The sequence below is a fragment of the Babylonia areolata genome, chromosome 11 (assembly GCF_041734735.1).
Source record: "Babylonia areolata isolate BAREFJ2019XMU chromosome 11, ASM4173473v1, whole genome shotgun sequence".
NCBI classification, from domain to species: Eukaryota; Metazoa; Mollusca; class Gastropoda; order Neogastropoda; family Buccinidae; genus Babylonia; species Babylonia areolata.
The window spans coordinates 32035893-32059766 of NC_134886.1; the positions used below are offsets into that span (position 1 = coordinate 32035893).

Sequence of the window (23874 nt, forward strand, 5' to 3'; positions counted from 1 at the left end):
GTGAGGCAATGTGTGGTATTCAGTTGTGCCTGTCAGGATTCACCATTCACAGCCACCAACTAATCCCCCTATGACAGAAAATAATCATAGTAATGATAATAATAATTGTCACGGAGCCAGACTAGTGAGCACCCCCCCCCCCCCCCCCCAAGAAGTCTGACTGCCACAATGTCTCTCCATCTACAGTCCCTATTAACCTGCCAACACTGAAGAATAACAGAACATGTTAACATCACCATGAGCAGCACAGTATAAGCTTTTGTGATATTGCTAACTACCTCAGAAAACATTATGGTATTTTGTTGCATCTCTTCATTTGTTAGCTAGTAATTTATATTATCTATCAATGCAGTCACTGGTACACAGATGATTCTTTCACATTCACAACCACTCAGAATGCAATTTCTTCTTGACATACAGTCAATTTAATGCAGTTCACTTGCTCAGCACTTTCTTATTTGAACATTTCAAAGAAATGATGTTTCCTGTCCACATTATCCAAAACATGCATGAACTAATCAAAGAGAGACTGAGCTGCAAAAACTGATGACACTAAGATGTAAATAAAGATCAATCTGAAAGTCTGAAGGAAAAAAGCATGTATGCAAACATGTTTATTTGAACCGGTACTAAGTAAACAAGCATTAACAAATTTCATCTGTTTTTGTATGTACGGAAGGAGCAAAGAAAGTATACTATGTATATTTGATGTTTCCTAATGAAACAACAGAGACACTGTGGTTTAATCATTAACCCCTAGGCTGCCTATATGCTGAGATAACTTAGCGCAGCCGTGTACACTTTGCTGCCATAGTGACGTAACTTGTCACTGAAATACTTGGACTTTTCCCTAGTTTCTATCAAGTTCTTTGACAAAAACACTGGAAGCTTCAGCTTGGGAAATCTTTCTAGATTCTACAGATAGCTAAAAACCCCATCTACGTCATTAGGTAACCCTTTATTTGAACGATTTGGTTGGGTTACTGGCGGTGTTTTGCCTGGCTTGTCGCACGCTCAGCAAAGTGCGATATTCAGCTAAAGCTCTGAGATCAACTTTCAACAAAACGACAAAAATTACTTTCTTTAGCTGATGCTCAGAAAGAATTGAAACGTCAACTAGAATAAGAAGATGGCGATGAACTTTTATTGAACAATGGAAAATAAAGGGAGTGCATTAACTTTTTCTCTCTTTTTGAAGATGATAATCAAATAATAAATTTGTTGAGTAAACCAATTTGTATGCACATTAGACACTCCAACAGGTACAGGCAAATCCAAGCAGGCAGAAAAAAGTACTCCAGACTATCAGCATGGACAAATACAAATGTGTTTGAAATAAACAGTTCTTGGCTCTGACTCCACTGATAGGTATGATGATTTTTCTTTTCAAGAACTGATTTGACTGAAAGGATTACAATCACATCTGTTGTTATTACTAAGAGTGGTCACGATGGATCATGTATATGTCTCTTTTTTATTGTTGCTGTTTTAGTATAATTTGAGTGTACATTTATTATCCATTTGGCCAGAAAATGTTATATTACTATGCAACTGACCAGATTAATTTTTGTAATGAACAAGTTGAAATTCTGACAAAAATCAAAACACTGATTTCAAAACAACTGTATGTCACTGATAAAATACAAAATTGGAAAACACTATGTGTTTTCAATTCTTTATTCATTCATCTTTCAGAAAAATATATTTCACTTAAATCTCATTTCCCAGGCAGTGAAAGGGTTAGAATATTATGGGTGCAAACTACATCCAAACAAGGAATGGATGCAAAATGCTTTATATATGAGAAGCCCTGCACACACACCCTGCGCCCCCCCACTCCCCCCCTAAAAAAAAAAAAAAAAAAATCACAAGACTACATATAAATCTTGAAAACATTTGGGACTAGATTACATTGATGAAGAAGATGTACTGAAGCAGATTCCAAGCATTCAGGTCATTGTTCGGGTGCTGGACTGTTTACAGCTTGATTTGGCCCTGGTAGTTCTGAGGAAGTCTGAAAAGGAAGAAAAACAAACAAACAAAAAAAAAACCAACCACTAATAGGGCCCTTCTTTTAGTTAACTGCAGATCTGTCAGCTTAGTGCCATAAAAATCATTTTAAGCCTGGATTACATCACTTTTATCTGGTAGAAATACATTACATATCTACCTACCGTAAAGTTTGGTCTATTGAGCGCACTTGTATATAAGCCGCACCCACTAAATTTTGGAAAAAATTGAACTTCATATATATATAAGCCACACTGGCTTATAAGCCGCACTTATTTCCGGTACTGGAACACATACTGATACTACAGAAAAGCTGTCAATACTGTAGGTTATGAAATAAACACAAGCGGGAACAACACAAAGAAAAGCAAGCGAAAATACTGCTAGTGCCACAAAAAAATAAAAAATAAACACAACGAAAATAAGATCCATAATTTTGGGATAGTCCCATTTATTCAACGTCATCCTGCTCACTAAATCCACTGAAATCTTTGTCTTCAGTGTCCGAGTTGAAGAGAACCAGCACAGCTTCCTCCGCCATCTCGTCACTGACTTCAGCCTTGCTTTCACTTCATGAACATGAACACAAAGTAGAGGTCGCTGCTGGTTCGCCGCTTGCACTGTGGTCTGCTAGGTCGATCGCCTTCAATTTGAAGGCTGCATCATAGGCATTATGTCACGTTTTCGGCATGACGAGGGTGTACGCTTGAGCAGAGTAGAACTGAATACTGATCTGAAGGCTTTAATGTGTGGGGATTTGATTTATAAAACGTGAACAGTTAGCACACTATCTTGAAGCTCATCCAAAAATTCATGGACAGAAATCATGATTTTGGTGAGTTGAAGAGCAGCTAAGCATAGAAGAGAACGTGACACTCCCAGGATCGTTAAAATCCTCAAATAAGCCGCATCATTGTATAAGCCGCAGAGATTGAAGTTGGATTAAAAAGTTGTGGGTTATAGACCAAACTTTACGGTAATCAAATGCATTCAGAAAATACTAATTGCAACAACATGCCAGGAAAGGTGTCACTGTTGTGGAAAAGGTATGTCATAACACTGTCTTTACAAACACCAAAATACTTCGGGTTTCTGTTTTTCTCCCCCCACCCCCCCACCTCCCTTAGCAGACAAAAACCAGTTTAGTATGAAGTGGACATTTTCTTGTTCTGCACATGCTATTCTCATAGCGGAATTTATCAGCAAATGTATTCAACATGGATTGGGGAGGGGGATATGACAAAACTGTTTTTCATCCAAGAAAGCTACTGAGCATCACTGACCAAAGCATTGGGAAATGTCTGCACCACTCCACTAAGCCAAGGGGTTCCTGAACTTCTCTCCGGCATAAACGGCATCAAACTCCATCTCCTCTTCAATTCGCAGAAGCTGGTTGTATTTGGCCAGCCTCTCTGAACGGCATGGAGCCCCGGTCTTGATCTGAACAAACAATACAAACACATAAATGAATGAGCAAAGTGAAAAACAAGAGAGACAGAGCCTTCATGGCTCATGTGTCATTACTACTGACTTTTTGTTATATTTTAGGCCAAATTTGGTGCTGACACTCCAGAGAAAATGAATTTGTTATAGTTTGGACACACACACACACACACACATGAATAACCCAAACAGGGTTATGACACTGACTCACGCATACGAGAAAAAAGACGTTTAAACAGGAACAAACTCTGTCCAAATATATGTGTACATCAACAACCTGTCGATGTGTGTGCCGGAGGATTGGACACACAGCTTCTTAAAACCCATACCAAAACCAGGAATGGACTATCATCAGGTAAGCGGCTACCGAATCCTAACCATGCAAAACATTGCTGGAAAGCTCATGGAACGCATAATAGCCAGGAAACTTGCAAGGGATCTTGAACACAGGCACATTCTCCCTTCAAATCAAGGTGGTTACAGAATAGGTAAGTCCACATGGGAAAATGCAGCTGCTTTTGCATATGAAGTATATGAAGGATTTCAAAGAAAAGAAGAAACACTAGCAGTAGCAATCGACCTTGAAGATGCCTACAATAGTTTGCGCACCTCATGGAGCTGCTACTAAGGTATGGAGCAAGTTTAACACTGACAGGGATAGCAGCAGTGCTTCAGGAAAGAACCGTCGTCCTACACCTCGGAGATTGGATGTCTGCACCTTCTAAACTATCCATGGGACCGCCACAAGGGTCTCCGCTCTCTCTTGTCCTCTACAACATCTACACGAAGGGCCTTGCAGACTTAAACAACAATGAAATAGCTCGGGTGCTTACTCTTGTGGATGATGGCCTGGTCTTCAAAACTTCGAAAGATGCTCAGGAAAGAACTAAAGCCATCCAGAAACAACTAAACAATATCGCTCAATGGTGCAAAGACACAGGATCTTCCATCAATCCAGCGAAAGCCCAAATGTTGCTGTGCACGCTCAACAACAGAACCGCGAGCAAATCACCACCACCTGTGTCATTCGACGGGATTCCGATCGAGAAAACCGAATGCCTATGCTACAGTTCAACAGGATGCTGACCTTCAGAAAACATATGGAAAATACTGTTCTCAAATGCAAAAAGGGTCTTTCAGTCTTAAAAGCAACGGCAACCAAAGGTACTGAACAATGCCACCTCTTCCTGCTATACCAATCGCTCATCCTCAGCGTGATTGTCTATGGACTTGGGCTAACAACACCATCTCAAAGCAACCTCCTAAAATTAGAAAGAGTTCAAAATGAAGCTATGAGGCTGATCCTTGGAACAACAAAAGACATGCCCATGGAAACCATGCGATACCTGCTTGACCTTCCTTCAGTGCAGGCCAGAAACAAGTTAGAACAGGTTAAGACCTACTTCAGAGCATCAGAAAACCCTCAAAACCCACTGCATGACGCAGTCAAAGAACCAAAAGGCAGCCGTCTAGGATGAGGAAGATCATGGATGGGGCAAGCAGAAGACACAATCCAGCTAGTATGCCGACTACAAGACCTGAAAGAAACAAAAGAATGGGAGAAAAACCCCGAAAACCTCAACCATCTATTCAACACAGCCATTTCACCCACTCTAGGAAGACACTGTCGGGAATGGCCAGTGGGCAAAACTGATGCGGAAGTGAAGCTACTCATAGAAGAAAACAGTAAAGAAGAGGACATCATCATATACACAGATGGCACAGTCACCAAAGACCAATCCGGTTGGGGATTCACTGCGAAACAAAATGGAAAAACAATTAGGGAAGAGAATGCTGCCTACAACGTCACAACCTCCAGCCTAACGATGGATGTTGAAGCTGTGACACATGCCCTCCGGTGGCTATCGTCTATTCATATGCCCGGAAACCAAATGCCATGATTCTAACCGACTCAATGACCCTCAGACAGAAAACTGAAAATGGAATGGTAAGCCCAGAGTGGCATAAGGCAATGCGCAACTTTCAGATTAAAATACTTACATGGTCATACTGCCCGGGACATGCAGGTGTTAAGGGAAATGAGCAAGCTGACAGACTTGCTGGCAACGCAACACCAACGAGCGGCCTACATCTAGGAAAATCGGAAATCCTCAGAAAAGTCAAAGAATATCAAAAAGAACAGGTACAAGGCCATCACACCATCGATCGCCTCAAAGAAATAAAGGTAGAGAGAGGGAGCGGCCGTAAGTCTAGCATAGAGCACAAGCAAATCAAACATACACACACATATGCATAACAGATATGCACCAAATAAATGCTTTGCAAATCAAACAAATATTGGCATCATTTCCAAACCATTTCCAAGAGGATGAGGTATGTGTGTGTATGCATGCCTATACTGTCGTAGCAACGGAATACGTGCAGGTGTGCATATATATATTTGTATATATGTGTGTGAGGTTGCGTGTGGGGGATATGGGTGTATGTGTGTGTGCTTGTACAAGTAAGTGTGCCTCTGTGTGTGTGTGTGTGTGTGCGCGCGTGTGCGTGCGTGCCGTGGAAGCTGCGATACGTAGCCTAGAAATGAGTGTGTGGAGGAGGGGGGGTAGAGGGGGTGCAGGGTAATGTGTGTGTGTGTGTGTGTGTGTATGTGTGTTGGGGCTCATGTACGTTTATATGTATTTGATTGTGCTTTCATATGCGTGAAACTGCATGTTTGGTGCATATCTGTTATGCATATGTGTGTGTATGTGTGAATGTGTCTGCATGTTTTACATTTATTTGCTTATTTATCATCATTGTTGTCTTTTTTATTTATTTATTTTATTTTATTTTATTTTATTAATGTATTTATTTATGTATGTATTTATTTATTTATTTTATTATTTTATTTATTTTCTTTTATTTTTGTACGCTTACAGTTGACTTCATCAAGTTTTTGCGCCTTATAAATATTATTATTAGTAGTAGTAGTTCTTTTTTTCATGTATTTATCTATCATTTATTTATTTATTTTACTTATTTCTTTTTATTTTATTTTACTTTATTTACTTTATTTATTATTATTTTATTTTATTTTTTTAATCTTTGTTTTATATATTATTATTCTATTTATCTATTTATTTTCATCTATTTTATTTTATTTTATTTTCTAAAATTTATTTATTTATTTATTTTTTTTTTTTTCCCCAAGGCCTGACTAAGCGCGTTGGGTTATGCCGCTGGTCAGGCACCTGCTTGGCAGATGTGGTGTAGTGTATATGGATTTATCCGAATGCAGTGACACCTCCTTGAGCTACTGATACTGATACTATATGTGTGCATCATCAACCACCAGTCCAAGTGTATGTGTGCATCAACCGCCTGTCCAAGTGTATGTGAGCATCAACCACCTGTCCAAGTGTATGTGTGCATCAACCGCCTGTCCAAGTATATGTGAGCTTCAACCACCTGTCCAAGTGTATGTGTGCATCAACTGCCTGTCCAAGTGTAAGTGAGCTTCAACCACCTGTCCAAGTGTATGTGTGCATCAACCGCCTGTCCATGTGTATGTGTGCATAAACCACCTGTCCAAGTGTATGTGTGCATCATCCACTAGTCCAAGCATATGTGAGCATCAACCACCTGTCGATGTGTGTGCATCATCATCCACCTGTCCAAGTGTATGTATGCATCAACCACCTGTCCAAGTGTAAGCGAGCTTCAACCACCTGTCCAAGTGTATGTGTGCATCAACCGCCTGTCCATGTGTATGTGTGCATAAACCACCTGTCCAGGTGTAAGTGAGCATCAACCACCTGTCCAAGTGTAAGTGAGCATCAACCACCTGCCAATGTGTGTGCATCATCATCCACCTGTCCAAGTGTATGTGAGCATCAACCACCTGCCGATGTGTGTGCATCATCATCCACCTGTCCAAGTGCATGTGTGCATCATTCACCTGTCCAGGTGTAAGTGAGCATCAACCACCTGTCCAAGTGTAAGTGAGCATCAACCGCCTGTCCAAGTGTATGTGTGCATCAACCACCTGTCCAAGTGTATGTGTGCATCATCCACCTGTCCAAGTGCATGTGTGCATCATCCACCTGTCCAAGTGTAAGTGAGCACCAACCGCCTGTCCAAGTGTATGTGTGCATCTACCACCTGTCCAAGTGCATGTGTGCATCATCCACCAGTCCAAGTGTATGTGTACATCAACTGCCTGTCCAAGTGCGTGTGTGTGTGTGTTCATCTACCACCCATCACAGTGTGTGTCAACAGTGCTCACCTGGCCAGTACACAAGCCCACAACCAGGTCAGCGATGAAGGAGTCCTCTGTCTCTCCACTGCGGTGTGACACCATGACCGCCCAGCCAGCTTTCTGGGACATTTTGCAGGCCTCAATGGCCTCAGTGACAGTGCCAATCTGGTTCACCTTCAGCAGCAGGGCATTGCAGGCCTTCTTTTCAATACCTTTCTGGACTCGTTCTGGGTTGGTCACCAGCAGATCATCTCTGTAGCCAAGACAGAAATGATATTGATAGTGCACAACAGATCATCCACAAGGAAAAAAAGGCATGCCAGCACTCTTCTTTGGAGTGATAAATCAGTCTCACAGGACATTCCATGTGACATAGGTGCATACAAAGCAAAATCAAAAGTCATTTAGAAACTATTAATGGATGGAAACAATGGAGATAAAATATCTCCCACAAGCTACCAAATTTTGAAGAAGAACATTTAATTCCGAGTTGAATAATAGCAAATGGATTATTCCAAGAAAATGACAAAAAAGGTTCATTTAGGTGAAATTACACTTGAAAATAAATCACATCTACCCTATTAACATCACCCTTCACAAAATGAAACTAACAGGTGCGAGTACTGCGGAATGAGACTGAATTCATTCAACATTTTTTCTTTTGTTGCCCATTTGTTAACGCATTTTGGAGAAATATTGAAACAATTCTTCATTGCAAAGCTAGTTTAACAGTACAATTAACTGAAACAGACATCTTGTATCATGTTCAAAATGACAGATTTACCCAACAGCAGTTACAAACAATCAACCACATTTTTCTTATTGGTAAAATGTGCATAAGTACAGCTCGAAAAACAAAAAGTTGAAAAACAATTGCATCGCTTCATATCATTTTTGAAAGGCACCTAAACTTAAGAAAACATCCATTCCCTTCTCTGACATTGCAGACATTGTAAATTCTGGTTATACAAATACACTTTTTTCTTGACGCACACGAATGATGCTTAGAGTTTGGATGAATGTTCTATTTCTTTTTGCAGCATTATCTATTGTAATGTATTACAGACAGACACACACACACACACACTTGAGCAACCAGAAATTCAGACATCTCCATGAGTGTACTTAAATAATCATTAAAATGGTCCATGAAACGAGAATAGTCAACTGTGTAACTTAGAATAATTCTTAGTTAACGGAAACTGTGTAGTAATGGGAAACTTTATGTGAAAAAGACAAGAAAAAAAAAAAAAAAATGAAAAACAGGAAAAAAAAAGTTGTTTTTTTCCAGCCAATTAAGAAGGCATGTGAAGCAAATTGGACAGTAAAACCATTTGCAGAGACCCTGGCTTTGACACGCAACTGACACACCTGGATGAATCTGGCAAACAGTTCTGTGCAGTGCCCTAGAGACTATTCACAGAGTTGAGGGAGAAGAAGAAGAATACCACTACACAGACAAGTACTAAACATGGAAACATGATCTTAAAAACAAACTGAATAAATAAAAAAAAATTAAAAAAACAAACAAACAAAAAAAAAAACATGAATGTTTAAGCGTTGCATTCATAGTTTCATACATTCATTCTGCACAGTACAGGGAATATATCTTAGATGTAAAATGAGAGAGAATCAATAATCATATTTCAAAGATATAATATACTGCACTGCACATTCATAACACATAGACTAGATTAATCACATATACATATCTAAGAACTGAAACAGTAATTGCTATAAATTTCTTTGGACACAATGTCACATCTACTCACCTGCATTCTCTCTCTTTCACTCCCCCCCCCTCTCTCTCTCTCTCTTTCACACACACACAGACACACACACACACACACATACAGATGCACATAGACTTTGGACTTGAATGCATACCAGTGTTACAAATTCAAAAGACGAACTGATCACAGCAAAACAAATAAAAGTCTTCTGGGCTCTTGATTTGAGGTCCTGTAATGTCTGCCAGATGGAAGGAGTTCCTAATACTTGGCTAAAACAAGGCAATCATCATTGTCCATTTGCCCGGCCTGCACCATCCTTGCCTCAAGCAAAGATTTTGCATGCTGATTTCCTTCACTTCCATAGCTTTACTGCTCACATCCACAACATCATTCAACACTCACTTAGTTTGCACACCTGAACTTCCATACCAGCACATGGATGAAACTGTGAGCACAGACTCAATGCAGCGGTGATGACTTTGGAGAATCTTGCGGTTAATACTGATATTCCTTAATTTCAATGGTGGGATCATCAGACTAGTTAATGTTAAGTGTTTCCTCTGTGCCTCTGCAGTCACTGGTGTGCAAGGTAAAGAGAACAGGGGACAGACCTGTGCCTTGAGGTGTACCAGTAGATGTGGAAGAATGAGAAAGAGTTAACAGACTGGAAACAGGGTACTGTTTACTGTCCACAGAATCAGCTTGGGATTAACATCCATATTTCCCTCCTGAGATCATTCCTTTCAAACTGACTGTAGAAACTGTTCAGTTTAATGGAAAAATCAAACTGTTCTTGTCATGTCATCTGACAAGCAACTATTTTCTTTTCCATTTCTCCAGTGAAAGTTTTTGACCCATCCCATGCATCTGCCATTCTTCCTGTCTGAAAGTACTGCTCTACTTTAGCTTTGAATTCTTTCTGTCCCCTCCGTAACTCCCCTGTGAGTTTCTTCTGAACCAATTTTCTACCCTATTTGATCCAGGATTGAAAGGCTATCTTTTTTTTTTTTTAATCAAAATATGTTTGATGGACTTTGTGATTCATGGTTTGTTGATGGGAAACAATAAAATGCTTTTGTTAGAATCTTATAAAATCTACAGATTGTGATGCAGAAACTACAACATCCACTGCTTCATGAACATTCACACAATGGACAGTCAGCACACTCCACTCAGTTTCTAATCATCATTCCAATGTCATTTCACAGTTCTCAGAGAAACTTCTGAGGCAGTTATGAGTCAAAGTTGTGCTGAAATGAAAACACACAGTAATGCGGAATAAGTAAGAGAAATCTGAAGGACTAAAACTTACCCCGTAATCTGACAGGTCACTGAAGCTGTCATCTTAGCATATCCATCCCAGTCATCTTGATCAAATGGATCCTCAATGTTCACAATGGGATACTTAGCAAGGAACGTTTTATAAAGGGCTCCAAGTTGTTCAGAGGTTATCTGAAAAAAAAAGTGGTGCGCATACCTGTATTTTCATTTAAAAAAAAAAAGAAAAAAGTTCAAAGTACCATAAAATTGGCTGCCAAATACAGGAGGGAGTAGTGGGAAAGATGACAGAGCAGCAAGCCTACGTTCTGGATTTGATTCATGCACAAACAATAAACCTTTAGTGATTGTCTTTTGGATGAGACAATGAGCTAAGGTTCAGTGTGTGCAGAATGCATTTGGCTCAGTTAAAAAGACATGGCAATGTTTTTCAGAACTGCCCCCCTCCACCACCAACTTTTTTCTATTCAAAACTTTAAAATCTTTTTAAGTGATCACTTACATTTGCCTCACACTCTTTAATTCTTCTTCCTTTAACCCTTTCGCTGCCAGGAAAATAAGATTTAAGTGAAATCTATTTGCCAGGGTCTTTTCACAAAAAACGGGTATAAATTTTCCAAAAATTCTGTGCTCTTTGTTATTGGAGAAAGACCCATAAAAGTATATATTTTCTGAAAGGTAAATGAATAAAGAACACAAAACACATGCTGTTTTCCCATTTTATATATTTTTAGTGACATGCTGTTGTTTTGAAATCAGTGTTTTGTTTTTTGTCACATTTTCAACTTGGTCATTACAAACATTAGTCAGGTAATTTGTACAAAAACATATTTTCTGGACAAATGGATATCTGCAAACACAAAATCATACTAGAACAACCACAATATATATATTTTTTTAAGAGATAGATACACAATATATTGTGACTTCTCCAAGTGATAAGATGGATGTGAGGCCACGCCCCCTCAGTCTCCACCCCCCTCCTCCTCACCCCTCTCACACGGTCACTTGATTCAGTTCTCATCAGACCGCGTTGGCTGCGTGCCAAGAATATCGCTCTGCTGCTAATTCGGTCATCTGTCGTCTGCTAACATCTGTACAACTGACATCACTCACTGACAGTCACATCTTGGCCCCTCTCTTGATTACTCCCTTTATTTTCTATCAGATCGTCCTATAAATGTTCATCACTATCTTCTCCTTCGAATTTACGCTTCAATTCTTTCTGAGCATCAGCTAAAGAAAGAAATCTTGGTTGATTTAGTTCGTCACGATCGCATGTCTTGAGCACGGCGTCAGTCCGACATTTTGTTGAGCGAGCGAGGAGAGAAGTCAGGCAAACACTTGGACAGTGACCCAACCAAAACGTTCAAATAAAGGACTGCTTCATGACGTAGATGGGGTTTCTAGCTATGAATAGAATCTAGGGAGATTCCCCAGGCTAAAGCTACCACTATTTTTTGTCAAGGAAGTGAATGCAAACCAGGGAAAAGTCAGAATATTTCGATGACGAGTTATCTCGTCATGCAGGCAGCGAAGCATACATGCTTGCCATGACGAGTTATCTCGTCATGCAGGCAGCCTAGGGGTTAACAGCTGCAACTCCAATGTTGACTTGTATGCATGAGTGGGCTTTAACATGTATGACTGTTATACCATGTTGCCAGTCATACTCTCATTTTTAATTCTGAGTGCATGCTGGGTATATTTCAGGATCTTTATGCGTATTTGATTTTATGTATGTGTATACACATGAATGGGGTTCAGGCACTAGCAGGTCTGCACATCATATACTGACCTACGAGATGAGAAAAATCTTCACCCTTTACCCACCAGGCATCGTGATCAGGATTTGAACCCAGGACTAAGAACTGTTGATTCAGAAACCAGAATTTTCTTCTTCTTTAGAAAAAGCACCCCCCAAAAATCCACATCACATGCACGCGTGCAGTGCTTGTTAGTTTAATGGTGAAAAACTCTTGACCATAAGGCAAGCAGATCAGTTCATTTTTTTTATTTTGATGTTTCTTCAAGAACATTATGCACTAAGACATCAGGACTTTTCACAAAGCATTCTTCAAATAAAATTCATACCTCCTTCATCAATATTCAATGTTTTTGCAAAATATTGATGCAATTGACATATTTACATGCATAAAAGGAATGTGCAAGGAAATGCCGCCAAAGTTGCTTTAACTGACAAAACAACCACTCAAGCAAATATAGTGTTAGACAAATTTAATGTAAAACCTTCATAATGAGTGCAAAACACAACAGCCTCTCTATTTTTCAAGTCATATATTAAATCTTTCTTTTATTAGCAGCAGCGTGACCAGTCACCTACCAACACAATGACACACACACATACACACACACACACCAGCTGACCCATGTATTAATTCACACACACACACACAAGCTGACCCATGTATTGATTCACACACACACACACACACACACACCAGCTGACCCATGTATTAATTCACACACACACACACACACCAGCTGAACCATGTATTAATTCACACACACACACACACACACACACACACACACCAGCTGACCCATGTATTAATTCACACACACACACACACACAAGCTGACCCATGTACTGCCAGTTAACTTCCCTGATTTTCCCCATAGATGACCCATTGTATGGGAAAGAAATAAAACTGCCAAAAAACAAATGTTAGAACTTATGAACTGAAAACTTCTGAACTGATCAGTAATGTAATGTGTTAGTTGATGACAAAATATAAAACTTTCTCCCTTCTTATGCTATCATACAGTGAGATGATGAAAGTATCTACATTTTTGTTTGAAATGAGCACACACTGATGACTTGTAAACGAATCCAGGAAAGCACACAGAGTTTGAAACAGATTAAATTCAGAACTTTGTATAGCCATGATAGCACCCCTTCATCTAATTCTGTTGTCTGCCTTGTGACTGAGAAGAAACTGGGTCAGACACTATTGCGGACATGCTATATTCACGTGAACCAGTCATCACAAAAATAACTCTCCTGCTCGCAACAGAGCAACACACTCTGCATTTCTTGGTCACAGTGGAGAGTGGAAAGGTCAGTTAAGATATTTTTAGCTTATAACATCATTATGTTAATTAGGTGGGACTAAAAAAATTCAAAACTATCTAAAGCCCTGATCTGATCTGATCTGATCTGAAACGGTGTAAACAGAAGAGCCTTGATCGTGACCCTTCACCTGGAGTGAGTTAATTCAGGCACACACACACACACCTACAAACACACACATGTGATGAAAGTATCTATCTTCGATCTTAACCAGTCTGTAACTGAGCCTACACATAATCGTGGTCACATCGTCGATTGGGTGTTGCACAGAAATGAGGACTGCCTCCTGAAGTCTGCCACCGTTGATCACACCCTGTCCTCTGACCATCACAGTGTGATGTGTCATCTGAACCTCACCAAACCTCCCACGCACCGTGTGTATAGGAAGGTGCGCACACTGACCTCAATTGACTTAGACTTATTTAAAGCTGACCTGCTGACTGATATCCCTTTTGAGCCGACTGCTGACCAGCTATCCACTGTCCTACGCGCTGTACTCGACAGGCACGCCCCGTTGACTCGGCGCCTGATCTCCAATCGTCCCTCGTCACCTTGGTACAACACCATGGGACCAGAGCTGTTGGAGGCCAAGCGGGAGAGAAGGGGAGCTGAGAGGCACTGGCGCGCCACTAGTTTGACCGTCAATTGGGACATTTTTCAGACAGCCAGGAATAGTGTAACAAACATTGTTGACAGGGCAAAGTCAAAGTTCTACTCTTCTAAAATCCTTGCATGCACCACAGCCAAACAGCTTTTCAACGCTCATTGTTTCCAACCGGTTACTGAAGATTTTGTGAAGAAAGTGTGTCTGAGCGCTTGTCTGAAATCCTGTGAGCTTGACCCTGTCCTGTCTTCTTTGTTGGTTGAATGTATTGATGTTCTACTGCCACATATTACTCATGTCATCAATTCTTCCTTACTGTCTGGTTGTTTCCCTGAAAGCTTCAAATCTGCGGTTGTACGTCCACTCATCAAGAAACCATCTTTGGATCACAATTGTTTGAAAAATTATCAACCTGCCTCCAATATATGTCAGGGCTGTCCCTTCTCCGCAATAGCATTTATTCTTGCCACTGAGATCTTAGCTATAAAAAATAGAAGAACCCCCAGAGAAGGTATCCATTTACCCAGAACTCTTGATGAAAATGTGTATATGAAAATCAAATGTGTACATGAAAATCAAACAATTAGCTGATGACACTACATTATTTCCTTACAAAAAATCATATAGAGATGATATGATACAACTGTACAAAATAATTTAATCTTTTGAAATATTTTCAGGATTAAAATTAAACCTTCACAGAACAAATGTTCTGAGAATGGGTAGACAACTTAATGAGCAAAATCTTCTCTTTACTTTTGTTGACAAATTAAAAATTTTGGGAATAAACTTCCAGACAGATAAAATGGCAAAATACATTGAAGACAACTGGAAATATAGACTTCATAGAATGCAAACCCAGATAACATAATGGAGCAAAAGAGATTTAAGTATTCACAGAAATGAAGACATTTTTAATTAGTCAATGGAAGGTGGGCAGAGGGAATATTGGACAATTTTTGTCATGACAATTTCAGCCAATAACTTCAGATTTTTTAGTCATGAGAGCCCTTACAAACAGGTAAATAATCACCTTTTCATGTTTGCTCTTTGGGTTCTTGAAGTCCAGATCATATTTCCCATCTTTAAAAAATTCAGAGGCTGCACAATCCATTCCGATTTTGATCTTTCCTGTGTAGCCAGCTCTTTCAATGGCAGTGACCAGCAGATCCAAGCCTGTACATAAAATCACAACATCAATGTTCAGTTTTGCTTCTGGTTCAAGCTTTTAAATACTGTATTTAAACCAGAACGACATATACTAAATCTACAGATATTTTTGCTAGCAAAATTCTTCATATTTTCAAGCAATTAACGAAGCTAAGCCCTGTTCAATGCCTGATTCATGCATGATTTCTACCTATCATACATTAATAGGAACAACAACCAACAAGACGCTACAAAGCCTTCTTAGAAATTCAAAATTCTGGAGGGAGAGGCAGATGGTGAGGGTGAGTGGGGGTAGGAAGGTAAGAAGGAGGCGAGGCTGGGGCTGTTGGGGGAGGGGGCAGGGCAGGGTGAGTGTGTTGGGGATGGTGTGTGGAGATGTTACCAGTACTCGGTTTAAACGTTTCAATAGCAAGAAACAAGACAAAATCCAGCATTCAATAAAGAAAAAGAAAAACTTGAGCAACAACAAGCCTGAGCTTATATCATGCTCTTTCATGTGTCACAAACAAACAAACACAATGGTGAAAATACACAGACCATTTAATAATGAAAAGGAAAGATAAATTGCAGAACAAAACTACACAAAACAAACAAAAATACTGCTACTTCTACCACTGAAGCAACAACAGTAATAATAATAATAATGATAATAACAATAGTAATAATAATAATTATGATATACTGGAAAGTGAGCATCACCTAAAGTGTAATGTATTGTGGGGGAAAGAGAGAGAGAGAGATTACAGAGTGGGCAATGGGGGCAGGGGGGGGGGGGGTTAAAAAGTCACTTCATACATATTCAACAGTGGAACAAGCAGCAGACATGACTGTTGACTGTTTATGATTTATGACTATTTATGATTCATAGCTATGAGAAAATACTTTTTTCAACTATGAAAATCAAAACTTAAATGTCTATCAACATATATATTTTCATCCATAAGTAAAGGTGTTCCAGTGATAGCTGTGCCGGTCTTATTGATGTTAACCACTCTGCCTGTTTGGTTGATGGTTTATCTGCCACTTACAGATGTTTCAATCTGATTATGTCTCACACACACAAAATCATGCACTTTGGCATGTCCATCTTGCATGACCACAGTTCATTAAGAAGTTACCAAGGTGTAAAAACTATGGCACAATGAACAGACTAGCTAAGTGACAACAGTTCCAGTTTTTGCAGGAATGCAAACATACCCTCCCAACCCTCCAGCCACACCACTCTTTCCATGGACATGGGCTCACAAGAAACAGAAACCGAGTCAAACATTTCAAATGTCTCTTCTTTTATGTTTCAGGGCCTACCCAAAACAAGTAATATGGGACAGAGATTCAATCTCTTTAATCCAAATATGTGGCATGTCATAAAAACAACATTTTTTCACATGGTCTTTGTAACAAACCAAGCACTGGCATATTCAGTCGGTCAAAATCCTTAATAATCATTGTGCAATCTTTTCGAATGAAGTTAAACTCTTTATAAAAGAACAGACAACTGGACTGATTCAGTCTGATCTGTAAAGACAACATATTTTCCCATATGTTTTGTCATACGAAGAAAGAAACACATGGCATGGACTGAATCTGTTTAAGATTCTAACTTACCTTCTTCACTTTTTTGGATGTCTGGAGCAAAGCCTCCTTCATCTCCCACATTGCAGGCTTCACACAAGAAATAAAAAACAAGAAGTTACTCAAATGGATCTTTGTACCTAACCCCTTGTCTACTACTGGACAATATTTATACATTCATTCGTTTTTTTTGGTTTTTTTGTTTGTTTGTTTTTGTTGTTGTTTTTTACAACAGCATGCCTTCAAATATCTTGTAATTCACCTATTGGAAAACAAAATTCAAAAGTGCTACTTTTTGTGAGACTGAGGCACACAACATCAAGCCATTGTTTCTCATCACTTATCATCAGCTTGTAAACAGGTAGTCAGTAAGTACAGAGAAATAAACCCAGAAATGTCCTCAAACAAGAGAGGCAAAGCCTTCATGGTCCACAATTGATCCTACTGATTTTTACAGAAAAATATGGAAAAGGTCATCTCCCATCACCTCACTTTTTATGTTACACAGCCATAACATCCAGAAGCTACTGGAAGCAAGAGTCCTTATTTAAGTTCATCTGTCATGTATAAAACCAAAACCACAACTCGATAGAACATCCAGCATGAGTGCATCTCCCTAGGTTTTGCTAATCTTGATATGCACGTGTTTATTTGCACATCTGACAATACAGTCCATCATATCTGGAAGAAATAATCAGTTAAAACAAACAAACAAACAAATGTGATCCAAAAATACATAATCACTCAGACAAATTCTGTTCAGATTGGATGCATTCTCCGACTCATGATGTCATTTTCTCAGAAACTCAAGTCATTGTGAGCAGATGTGTGCAAACTTCTTATGTCACAAACTGCAAAACATGATCCTGTTGGAATCTCTCCTAACGGTATCTTTTTCACAAAAGCCAAAAATGGCTACTCATTGTCTGAAGCCAAGAAAAAAAAACCCAGAAAGAACACAGCTACAAAATTTTCTCTCCGTTTCACTGAAATTTGCCTCTCAATGCTCCATTCAGAAACCAATATTATTTCTTATTCTTTGAATAAAATTAAACGTCCAGATTAAGTGCTGCTGAAAAAAGCTTGTTAAGTTTAACAGTGAAAAACCTCAGACCAAAAGGCAAGTAGATCTGTTTATGTTCATGGTTACTTGTGAATATTATGCATGAAGTGTCTTTGCACAAATCTTTCTCCAAATAAAATTCTGAAGCCTCCCAAACCTCTTTCAATCATTCTCATGAACTATTAATCTGATAAACATCATAATTTCCAGTTAAGAACCTGAGCTGCTCAAGTGTTGAATTAGGGATTGGCGATTATTGGCTGGTGTCATCAGAAAAATGAATATTGTTGTGCCTGGTCGGTTTGTTATGAGTCATGAATATCAATAAACTGAATGTTTGTGTTATGTTGTGTTGTCATCAAAATCAGTTTTATTAGGAAAGAAGTTGCCTATCACATACCATATGTGTAAAAGAAATGCACAAACTAACACGTTATCAAGGAAGCTGCTTTTAGCAACAGAATGTCTTGGACAATAGTAAACAGTGTAAAGACCTTCAAACAGAGATTGAAACACTGGAGCCTTTCTATGCATCAAGTCTTTCTGAATTGAAAAAAAAAAAGACTTGATGCACAGAAAGGCTCCTGTGATAAGAAACTCAAGGGAGAGCTGGACAGTACAAGGTCTTCAGAGAGATGGAGACCTTGTACTGTCCAGCTCTTCCTAGACTTTCTTATCAAAGGCGCCTTCCTATGCATCAAGTCTTTTTTCTTTCTTTTTTTTTTTTGTCTTTTTTTCAATTCAACATTTTGGGAAGAGACAGATCCTTTAAAAAGAAATTTCCCATAGCACATTCTAATTATGTCCCATGACATGGCAGAATTTTGCCATTCTAGCCAGTGGGTGCAGGAAGCCACATCTAAATTGTGACAGTGCTGTCATTTTGCTCGCAGTATATATACATACATACATATATATATATATATATATATATATATATATATATATATACATATATATATATATATAGAGAGAGAGAGAGAGAGAGAGAGAGAGAATGTATGAAACATCTGTCTGACTTACCATCCAGTCCATATTTCTCCTTGATGACATTTTTCAGATTGTGATAGACCTCTGAGCCCATTTTCATAGCCTCTGTGAAGGTCTTTGCACCTGAAACACCCAACGGTAGCCTATCAGTCATGGCATCACACCTAAAACACTAAACGTTAGCCAAACAGTCATGGCATCTATCAGTCATGGCATCACACCTAAAACACTCAACATTGGCCTAACAGTCATGGCATCACACCTAAAACACTAAACGTTAGCCTAACAGTCATGGCATCACACCTAAAACACCCAACGGTAGCCTATCAGTCATGGCATCACACCTAAAACACTCAACGTTAGCCTAATAGTCATGGCACCTATCAGTCATACCATCACACCTAAAACACTCAACGTTCGCCTAATAGTCATGGCATCACACCTAAAACACTCAACGTTGGCCTATCAGTCATGGCATCTATCAGTCATGGCATCACACCTAAAACACTCAACGTTAGCCTGTCAGTCATGGCATCACGCCTAAAACACCCAACGTTAGCCTGACAGTCATGGCATCACACCTAAAACACTCAATGTTAGCCTGTCAGTCATGGCATCTATCAGTCATGGCATCACACCTAAAACACTCAATGTTAGCCTAACAGTCATGGCATCTATCAGTCATGGCATCACACCTAAAACACTCAATGTTAGCCTAACAGTCATGGCATCTATCAGTCTTGGCATCACACCTAAAACACTCAATGTTAGCCTAACAGTCATGGCATCTATCAGTCATGGCATCACACCTAAAACACTCAATGTTAGCCTAACAGTCATGGCATCTATCAGTCATGGCATCACACCTAAAACACTCAATGTTAGCCTATCAGTCATGGCATCTATCAGTCATGGCATCACACCTAAAACACTCAATGTTAGCCAGTCAGTCATGGCATCACACACTAAACACTCAACATTAGCCTATCAGTCATGGCATCACACTTAACACCCAACATTAACCTACCAGTCATAGCATAACACTCTAAACACCCAACATTAGCCAATCAGTCATGGCATCAAACCTTCAACACATAAAGTTAGCCTATCCATCATGACATCACACACTAAACACCAACATTAGCCTATCAGACATGACACCACACACTATTCACCAACATTAGCTTATCAGTCATGGCATCACACACAAAACACCAATGTTAGCCTATCAGTCATGTCATCACACACTAAAGGCCAACATTAGCCTACCAGTCATGGCATCACACACTAAAGACCAGCGTTAGCTTACCAGTCATGGCATCACACACTTAGCACCAATGTTAGCCTACCAGTCATGGCATCACACACTTAACACCCAGCATTAGCCTATCAATCATGGCATCACACCTAAAGACCAACATTAGCCTACCAGTCATGGCATCACACACTAAAGACCAGCGTTAGCCTACCAGTCATGGCATCACACACTTAACACCAACGTTCGTCTATCAGTCATGGCATCACACACTTAACACCCAGCATTAGCCTATCAGTCATGGCATCACACACTTAACACCCAGCATTAGCCTATCAGTCATGGCATCACACACTTTACACCCAGCATTAGCCTATCAGTCATGGCATCACACACTAAAGACCAACCTTAGCCTATCAGTCATGGCATCACACACTTAACACCAACGTTAGCCTATCAGTCATGGCATCACACACTTAACACCCAGCATTAGCTTACCAGTCATGGTATCACACACAAAAGACCAACATTAGCCTACCAGTCATGGCATCACACACTAAAGACGAACGTTAGCCTATCAGTCATGACACCACACACTATTCACCAACATTAGCTTATCAGTCATGGCATTACACACAAAACACCAACGTTAGCCTATCAGTCATGACATCACACACTAAACACCAATGTTAGCCTGTCACTGTATCAGTCATGGCATCACACACTAAAGACGAACGTTAGCCTACCAGTCATGGCATCACACACTTAACACCCAGCATTAGCCTATCAGTCATGGTATCACACACTTAACACCCAGCGTTAGCCTATCAGTCATGGCGTCACACACTAAACACCCAGCATTAGCCTATCAGTCATGGCATCACACACTTAACACCAAGCATTAGCCAATCAGTCATGGCATCACACACTTAACACCAAGCATTAGCTAATCAGTCATGGCATCACACACTTAACACCCAGCGTTAGCCTATCAGTCATGGCATCACACACTTAACACCAAGCATTAGCCAATCAGTCATGGCATCACACACTTAACACCCAGCGTTAGCCTATCAGTCATGGCATCACACACTTAACACCAAGCATTAGCCAATCAGTCATGGCATCACACAACTTAACACCTAGCGTTAGCCTATCAGTCATGGCAGAATGGTTAAGAGGCTCATCTGCCAATACAGTATTCATGAGGGTTGGGGTTCGATTCCTGCTCTTGCTTTTTCTCCCACGTTTGACTGGAAAATCAAACTGAGTGTCTAGTCATTCGGATGAAATAATAAACCAAGGTCACAAGTGCAATATGCACTTGGCACACTGAAAAAGAACCAATGGCATTAAAAGTGTTGTCCCCTGGTAAATTTCTTTCAAAGAAATCCCCTCTAGTAATAGGTATAAAAATACATACATGCATGCACTCAAGGCCTGACTATGCTGTAAACACTTTGGGTTGTGCCACTGGTCAGGCATCTGCCTAGCAGATGTGGTGTAGCGTATATGATTTGTCTGAACACAGTGATGCCTCCTTGAGAAACTGAAACTGAAATACCGTAAATACCCAACTATCATTTACAGTATTAAACCTTAAATACCCCAAGTTAGCATATCAGTTAGCCTATCAAGTATAGCACAAGACCTTAGACATCCGAAGTTAGCCATCAGTCGTGTGACATTATACCGCGAAAACCAAACCTAAGTCTATCAGGTTTAGTGTCACAACACCTTGAGATAAAAGTGTTCAAGTTGTGTATAAAAAAGAAAAAAGAAAAGAAAAAAAAAACGAAAAAAAGAAGGGAAAAAAAAAAGAAAAAAAAAAGAAACCCACGACAAATTTCTTTCTGTGGCTCCCATCATTTTTTTTTTTTTAATGTTCACCCACATATCCTGCTGTTCAACCAGATTCTAGCACACAGGTGACTTACCTGTGGGCATAATCATGAACTCCTGCATGGCCAGCTTGTTGCCAGCATGCACACCACCATTGATGACATTGAAGGCTGGTGTTGGAAGGATTAATTTCTTGGTGCCAGCAATTTCACCTATGTGCCTGTATAACGGGATACCCTGAAACCAGACACAATGTCTTCCTGGTTAACAGTATAGACTAGCACTGTGTGCCAGGGTCAAGCCACTTATCTTAATGGGATATCTACACAACCAATATGGGCCTGTGTGTATCATGGCTGCCGTTCCATTATGTAAATTAGAAAATCTGGAGGTGACCAGTTTCTCTTTGTTAATCATAATGATGTGAGAAAAATACAAAACAGGCCATATTGTCTGTCTGCATGTTCATTGTGACAACGGTATGTGGTTGTACTGTTTTTAAGTGTTACAAATCAATTTGACCACAAAAAAACAATGTTTACATGAACCATGTCTATGAGTCAATAGCCCACAATGGATACAAACCCAAACCCGAATATTCAGAAACCAACCATGTGATAAAAAATACCCTTGATGAATGGGTCAGTAAATTTATCTATTTATGTCAAAAAGGTTTCTTATGCAAAGTATAGCATGGCCTCCCTAATCATGCAACACTATCATATACATCACTATAGTCCTATGGAAACTTTAGCTAAAGTCTACACTGAATTAGGCCTGACCATCACTACAGAGGTTATTGGTAAGAATGGTAGAGAACCTGGCTAGGAAGTGAGTGACCACAGATTATCGCATAGACCTTTTTTTTTCACTCCCCCTCCCCAATATATCATAATGTAATAGTAATATGTATGGATGTAATATAATGTGCACTAGTGTATGATTTATATACATGTAGTTTAATCTGTGCATTTCATTCAGAATTGGTGGAAATTGATGGTAACGATATATGTAGATTTTGTATCAAAGTTCATTATTGATCTATTATGACTTTGACTTCCATTTAAAGAATATCAGCAATTTTATGATGCTCTGTTTAAACATATCTAATCATGTACTACATTTTTCTAGTAGCGCAGATTGTCGCAGCTGACAAGCAGCTACCCGGTGAAACCGGAGAGAAAGGGTCAACCAGTTGTCGTACAATATTTCTCTTTCCATTTAATTTTGTTGTGCATTGCACGTGCAAAGAGTGTGCAGCAAAGGTTTTGATTGGACGGTAGGCATACTTGACGTGTGAGTGAAGCTGGATGGAGTTTTCTTCACACACCCACAAACAGCAATAGAGCACTCGCATCCTGGCACTGAGAGAGGAGAGGTTCTCTTCCTCAGAACCTGTGTTAAAGGGTTTGTTCCCGTATTCTAGCAACATCTCATGTTGCACCACTGTGGTCACACAACTGCTGACCAGTGTTCAAGCGTCCCTTGGACAAGGGGCCAAGTTATGGCAAATACATGGTCCCCGGCCCCTGTCTCAGTGTTTTCCACAAGCTGTTGAGGTGAGTCCACCGCCATTCATAAATCGTGTAGTTTTTATCTTATTTTATAAAAAATACTTT

General features: G+C 39.6%; 1 protein-coding gene across 3 annotated transcripts in view; it reads right to left on the reverse strand.

Moving 5' to 3' along the window:
- Nucleotides 1-409: 409 nt before the first annotated feature.
- Nucleotides 410-23874, reverse strand: part of LOC143287662 (enolase-like) — a 51967-nt gene continuing 28502 nt past the window's right edge. For 2 of the 3 annotated variants that reach the window (XM_076595823.1, XM_076595825.1), the window contains 8 exons: nt 22351-22492; nt 19192-19281; nt 17139-17195; nt 15397-15539; nt 10700-10839; nt 7682-7907; nt 3294-3450; nt 410-2014 (listed from right to left, as the gene is read on the reverse strand). In XM_076595823.1, the coding sequence (XP_076451938.1) occupies nt 3325-3450; nt 7682-7907; nt 10700-10839; nt 15397-15539; nt 17139-17195; nt 19192-19281; nt 22351-22492 (924 nt within the window). In that variant the 3' untranslated portion in view covers nt 410-2014; nt 3294-3324. Of the gene's footprint in view, nt 2015-3120; nt 3451-7681; nt 7908-10699; nt 10840-15396; nt 15540-17138; nt 17196-19191; nt 19282-22350; nt 22493-23874 lie in introns of those variants that run through there. The other variant, XM_076595824.1, reaches the window with a different exon arrangement.